Source organism: Lactuca sativa, chromosome 9 (assembly GCF_002870075.4).
Source record: "Lactuca sativa cultivar Salinas chromosome 9, Lsat_Salinas_v11, whole genome shotgun sequence".
In the NCBI taxonomy this organism is placed as follows: domain Eukaryota; kingdom Viridiplantae; phylum Streptophyta; class Magnoliopsida; order Asterales; family Asteraceae; genus Lactuca; species Lactuca sativa.
This window is the reverse complement of record NC_056631.2, coordinates 7,781,754-7,788,766: the sequence shown is the minus strand read 5'-3', so window position 1 is coordinate 7,788,766 and position 7,013 is coordinate 7,781,754. Positions and strand designations below refer to the sequence as shown.

At 33.8% G+C, this 7,013-nt stretch overlaps 1 protein-coding gene across 7 annotated transcripts; it reads left to right on the top strand.

Moving 5' to 3' along the window:
- The first annotated feature begins 1,489 nt into the window (after positions 1–1,489).
- LOC111886388 (uncharacterized) lies at positions 1,490–6,807 on the top strand. 7 transcript variants are annotated; one of them, XM_052767225.1, is made up of 17 exons: positions 1,490–1,646; positions 2,545–2,729; positions 2,817–2,964; positions 3,049–3,200; positions 3,284–3,367; positions 3,461–3,523; positions 3,618–3,749; positions 3,831–4,154; positions 4,422–4,471; positions 4,767–4,929; positions 5,008–5,145; positions 5,266–5,388; positions 5,478–5,576; positions 5,676–5,765; positions 5,857–5,947; positions 6,023–6,156; positions 6,370–6,807. In XM_052767225.1, exons 2-17 carry the CDS (start codon positions 2,616–2,618, stop codon positions 6,505–6,507), a joined length of 2,043 nt encoding a protein of 680 aa, XP_052623185.1. In that variant the 5' UTR covers positions 1,490–1,646; positions 2,545–2,615; the 3' UTR covers positions 6,508–6,807. The 7 variants fall into 7 exon arrangements, with proteins under 7 accessions (XP_052623185.1, XP_052623188.1, XP_052623187.1 ...); XM_052767228.1 differs by having other exon boundaries at positions 1,504–1,646; positions 2,553–2,729; XM_052767227.1 differs by having other exon boundaries at positions 1,589–1,741.
- The last annotated feature ends 206 nt before the right edge of the window (positions 6,808–7,013 follow it).

Genomic DNA, 7,013 nt, shown 5'->3' with positions numbered 1-7,013 from the left:
CCAAAAATGTTAAGATATTTTATATATGAGATTAAACTATAAATATTAAGAGTTTGTAAGAAGTTTGGATCATTGTGGGGCCATTTGATGGAAAATAAAATTTGAGGGAGTAAAACAGTCAAATTGGAAAGGTTTTGCCTTAAACCTTTGAAAGCCCTGCTTCCTCCTTAATTTCATGATCTGGAGCCGGATAAAGAGTTGGGGGATCATAGTTGATTTTATTTGTTATCTTATATTTGGTGGTGCTCCTAGACCATCTTTATATTCGGATATAACTTTTCTTTTTGTAGCAAGACTAACACATAAATCCTATAAATCTTACTCTTAACTACATTGTCCACCATGAGAACTCTCAACCCAAAAGAAGATGAATGTCTTTTTTTTAAACATCGATAAGCTTATAACCCTTTGGTTATACTCAAGTATCTTATTATATGTTAGTCTACACTTTGAGGTGGGTTTATTACACAATAATATATATATCCATATTCCAATTTTAAATTATGACTTTTCTTATTTCTACACTTATTTGTGTTGTATGAAATAGTATAGACATTGTGTGTTCATTTACGAAAAATACTTTTCAATGGATTTTTATAAAACATAGAATAAATTTACATTTTAAAAAGAGAGTTCAACATAATTATTACATCCATTGAATGGGCTGCCCTGTGTGTTGTCCAAACACTTTTATTTTGGGATTACGGTTTGATGTAATTAATCAATGACGTTTTTGAGTTGTGATTGATATTCTACAAAGTCATAATTGAGAGGATGAAGTTTGCCTGCCCATTTTATGGTTTCATGTATGATGAACGGACGCCTTCAAGATTTAGGAGTGAGTCTCCTAAATGAGTTTAATGAGTAATGTTAATACATTGTGTATGCTTCAAATATCATCTTGGCCCTAAGAGAGAAAGAGACATTCATGAGAGTACAAAATTGAGTATTTGGATATGTATTGCATTATTTTTTGTCTATGACGATTTGTTATTGATGAGTTGTGATGATGATTTCTCAAAGTTTTTCTTCTAAAATGTTTTTTTTCCCCAAGTGATCTCTATGCAAATTATTTGAAGATTTTACTTTGGGTTTGAATTATTGAGATGATCTTAATAACCTTAAAAAGATTTGAAGACCGATGATGAAAATCGTGATCGAAGGGATTGACTTTGCTTACCCATATTATGGTTTCATATGTGATGGTCACATGATTTCCTCATCAATTCGGGTTTGAATATCGGGTCTCCATTAAGTATGTGTATTTTTGACATTTGTAAAGACATCCATTCAACAACTTTATTAAATAACATATTTCATATGGATCCAAATTCATTCAAAATTTATAGATCATTAAAGTTTTTGAATATCGCTAAGAGATTGCACACTTTATATTTATTTTCGGTTTGCACATTCTCGATTACGATTGATATTGAATTAAAAAGTGAATCTTACCACCGGTCGGTCAAACACTTACTTAGCCAAGACGCGGGAGAACGACGACGTTTGCGTGGCTTGAGTTAGATGGTCGGTTTTTAATTGTCCGTTTGTACGTTTTCGCCCCCTTCTTTTATAACAGTTGCCTGGCGGGCAAAAACCCTAAAAAAACATTCCTCCACATCCGAATCCAAAATCCAAATTTGACGGTGCGCTTCTGTTATTCATTCTACTCTCATGGTTACTATGATTGATCTAACTGCCGCTGTGGAATTCATTCATGTTTTGCGTCCAGAGTATAGATGTATATGTATACAACTATGTTCTTCAATTCACTTTTCTTTTTTGGGTTATCAAATTTCAGTATGTTTTGTCTTGATCAAATTGAGCAACTTTTTTGCTGTGTCGTGTAATGAAAAGGCTCGAGTAAGTCAATGGCGTAATTGATTATTAACAGTTTGATTCGTTTTGAATTTGGATATATGGTCAGTTCCTGGTACTTAGAAAAGAAAATTTCTAAATAAATGCACATTTTAGCCACTTCATATCAGCGATTCAGCTTGTTTTTTTCTGCTGCAAGGCAGTGGCATAATAACTAACTAGTAATTCTGGCCGATATGATTTGAATACGTAATATCTTTGAAGTAGCAAAGAGCTATGCTGATATTGAAAAATCAAACATTGTTTGTGCATTTTTGGTTTACATTCAAAAGCTAAGAATGGACACAGTCAAATTGCTTGACCATTCCCTCCATGGCATGGGCCTTTTCCCAAAATTTAATAGAGCCTTTATTTACCAGTAGTTAATATTCTTTACCTTGTTTTGCGTTTTTTGGTAAATTAAAAGAAAAAAAGGTCTTGTCTTTGAAATACTTAACTAATTTGAGCTTGAGAAGGTGTACACAGATCATAATATAACTAAGCAATTTAGAGTGAGATGCTATATTCTACTTTGACACCTGAGGACAATCCTTTCTTTGATTAATGTGCTTGTTTCAATTCATTTATAATAGACATGTTACAATTCCATAGACTATGCTTTTTTATTATAGACATGTCACATTTCCATAAACTAGTGATATGCTGATTGAGCTTTTGGTGTTTTAGAATTTCAGTTCTACTCGAGTATTTGGATCTACATATCACCAAATCTTACTGTTGATGTGGGGAATCAACACATGGACTTGAATGCTTCTCCTTTACCAGAAGAAGATGACTCAGTACGTTCAGATACTGTAAGATATCAGTTCTCTGGACGAGAGAGAGGGACTGGCTTTGAGACCATGAACCAAGTATTAGTCTGTTATCTTTCTTTTTACTATACGTATGCATAAACATGCTCAAATCAAATATCTAGATTCCTAATAGTTGATATCAAGTGTTTTAAGCCTCAGGAGAGAAGAAATGGGGGAGCAAAAAGAAGATACACGGATGTGGATCCAATGCATATGTCCCAGCCATCTAAACGTAGTCAAGGATTTCAGAATAGCAACAATGGATCCTATGACCGAAATAGCCTTCCCCCAGGTATCTGTGCATAAATATTGTGATTCTTGTTTCATATATGATTTGCTTATACATAATGTAGTAATGTGATATTCTGCTCTACAGGTTGGTTGGATTGCCCTCCATCTGGAGATCCAATAAACTTTCTTATACCTTCAAAAGTCCCTCTTGGTGAGTCTTTCAATGAAAAGATTACTTCTGATAAAAGATATTCTCCTCAACAAGCAATTCGTCAGCAAAGGCGTCTTGGGAGAGAAGTAAGTACTAATCTTTTTATGTGCCTTAGGGGATATTTCTTTTCTACCAGTTGACTTATCAGTTCTTTATCATCCTTTTCCAGATAGGTTTAGTAATAGATCTAACAAACACTAATCGATACTATCGCGAGTCAGATTGGACGAGAGAAGGTATTAAATATGTCAAGGTAAGATCTTCAGTAACTGCTTCTTGGTCTTGTGTGTCCCAAATCCCAATAAAAACAGCTCATTAATTTTCTCAATCGCCCCTTTAAACTCAGATCAGGTGTGCTGGAAGGGATTCAGTGCCTGATAACGAGTCTGTAGAAAAGTTTATTCAGGAGGTAGTAGGCATCTGTTAGTTTGATTTCTGAAAATTTCGACACTTATGATTTATGAATATGATCTGTCACTGACATTTGCATTTATGTTGTTTAGACAACCCGATTCAGCTCCCAACAAGCTCATTTAAATAAGTATGTGCTTGTCCACTGCACACATGGACATAATCGGACAGGTTATATGATTGTGCATTTTCTTATTCGGTCAGAATCGGTTTCCCTCACAGAGGTAAGTAGTGATTTGAATTTGATTATTCAGTGAGAGTTCTTAAATCTTAAATGCTCTGTCTATTTTTAACAAAACATGCAGGCAATATATAGATTTTCTGAAGCACGTCCTCCAGGGATTTACAAACAAGATTACATCAATGATCTATACAATCTTTTCGGTGAACAAATTCCTGAAAACTTTGTTTGCCCACAAACCCCCGAATGGAAGAGGTCACCTGATCGGGATGATGATGATGATGATGGAAATACTGTTTTGGCAAATGCTGTGGGGACAGATGAGATGGGATATGATTTGGCACCAAGTGAGATGACAAATGATGATGTACTGGGAGATCCCGTGCCATTTAATCAGATAGAGTCAATGAGGCAGTTTTGCAATCAAGTTCTAAAGTTGAATGTACGGGTAAGTATTTTGGCAACTTATTATGTTTATGGTTACTTAGTAATAAAGAATCAAATGAGTGTGTTTGAAGTACAAAGTTTTTTTTTTTTTTTTCAAGATCTTTAAATGTCAGTCAAGTGACAAATAGAATATGCATCATATTGAGAAATGTTAAAGATTGAGTTTTAGCTTCTTGCATGAGAGCTTTCTTGTTGTTTTGGGATGTATAGTTTATTTTTTGGGAGATGACTTTATGTATATTTTTTTCTTCTTCTCTTTAATCCTCAGGCACGAGGAAAGCCACAATTTCCAGGATCGCACCCTGTTTCTCTTAGCAGGTGCAGTTTAGTGTTCAATTCATGTAGTCTTGCGTTTTCCTCTTCAAATGATATGCATAATTCAACTTTATCGCATGTGTGTATTTTGTCTAAATCAGTTTAATTTATGTTCATAATAATAATAGTAAGGATAATACACTATTTTATGGTAAAACACCAGCATGTGCTTAAAACTCAATTTTTTATTCATAAGTATTTATGCGAGTGAAGTTGTTTACATTTACAAATATGGTGGTAAAGTGAGAAAAAAAAATCTTTCTATTTAAGAAATATAATGCTGATTGTTGTACTCCAGGGACAACTTGCAACTTTTGAGGCAGCGATACTATTACGCCACATGGAAAGCCGATGGGACACGATATATGATGCTAATTACTTGGGATGGCTGCTTTCTGATTGATAGAAATTTCAATTTTCGAAGTGTTGAGTTGCGGTTTCCATGCAGAAATGTCAATGAGGTAGTGTGAAATTACAGTATAACCCTCTCCTCTCATTATAGCTTTAGCTTGCTTGTGTCTGACATGTTTTTATGTTAGGGTGCAGGCGGAAACACTCATAACTACACCTTACTTGATGGAGAAATGATAATTGATACGGACCCCACCACACACAAACAGGAAAGGAGATATCTCATTTATGATCTCATAGCAATCAACCGAGAATCACTCGTAGAGGTAATAAATATAAATAATAACACACTCATTTCTCTTCTTTCTTTATTTATTTTTTATACCCTTTGATTTGTTGAGTAGGTTGTGAAGTAAAGATTGTATTTATTTTTGTGATACTTTCAGAGGCCTTTCAGTGAAAGGTGGATGATTCTAGAAAATGAAGTGGTTAAACCTAGGAACCAAGAGCGAGACCGTTTGTTCAAGACTAGAACTCCGTATTACAGATATGACTTGGAACCATTTAGGGTACATACTACTTTATTTTAATTGTTTATTTTTCTTGGTTTTACAATTTATGTTGAACAATTAGTGAGTGGATTATAATATATATATAGGTGAGAAGGAAAGACTTTTACCTACTTTCTGCTGTATCTAAGCTTCTAAAGCAGTTCATTCCACGCCTTTCCCATGCATCCGATGGTCTCATTTTCCAGGTAGTTATTCATGATCTTTTGATATATTTTCACATTTATAAAGATTAGTTTTATTCTCCATTTTGTAAAAACTGATGTTTTGTTTTTTTTTATTGCTAGGGTTGGGACGATCCTTATGTGCCTCGCACACATGAAGGTCTTTTGAAGTGGAAATATCCAGAAATGAACTCCGTTGATTTTCTCTTTGAGGTTGTAAAACAAAAAAAAAAAAGACACGTGTGTTTGATTTATTAAGTTTTTTTTTTTGTTTTTAATCTAAGCTAAAGGTTTATCTTGACAGATGGGAAAGGGAAACAATAACCGTCATATACTTTGTGTGAACGAGCGTGGGAGAAGGAAGCAGATGGATGGATGTCGCATTGTTTTTAGAGGTGAGAGCATGATATATTTTATATTTCATTTTTCTTCCGGAAGCTTCTAAGAATGTTGTCAATGCAATTGTGCAGATCCATCGGTGGATATATATTCGTTATCTGGGAAGATCATAGAATGTTCATTTGATTCCGAGGAAAATGTTTGGGTGTTTATGCGAATGCGGCCTGATAAATCCACACCCAACGAATTTATAACTTTCAAAAAGGTCTCTACTTCCTTTCTCATTAACAAATTAGAATGACTGGACAAACTTTCTAGGGCTATTTCCAGTGATGAGGCTGGCTGAGGAGGGCATTTTCGTAATTACGTCTTTTTCTCAGTCTCAATCCACTGCATGCCAAACCAAGTACAAGACTGTCTTATTTTCTACTGTTCTGTTCTGCTATGATGAAGTCTTGTTTGGTTTTGAAAAATGTAGGTTTTGAGGAGCATTAAGGATAACATAACGGAAGAAGTAGTACTAAACGAAATCAACGATATCATTCGTCTCCCTATGTATGCAGACAGAATAGAAACCGATTGCAGAACTTTTGAGAAAAATGGTAGACGCAAATAATCAATCCTCTTTGAAGAAGTCAAAAATAACAATTTATAAAAATGAAGCAGCTTCAGTTGAAGGGTTTACATTCGCCATCTGATCATCAGGGCCAGTCTTGTATTTTAGCATTGTCATACTCATTACTTGATTTTTCCTGTACCTTTAGGTTTAGATGGTGTTCTAGTTTTATACAAGGTTTGAATTTTTGGCCAACTTATAGAGATGATTTTCACATTGGATTTGGACATATAAACTGCATAAATATGTTGTATTATTTCACATCAAATGATAGCAATAGTATAAGCTCAAAGATGATCATTGTGTCTGTTGTGAAATCGGTAACCAAAACCAAACATATATCGGGAGAAAACTGAAAAACCAAACTGTATCTCAACTATGATGGCAAGTTTAGGACTTATATATATATATATATATATATATATATATATATATATATATATATATATATATATATATATATATATATATATATATATATATATATATATATATATATATAATTT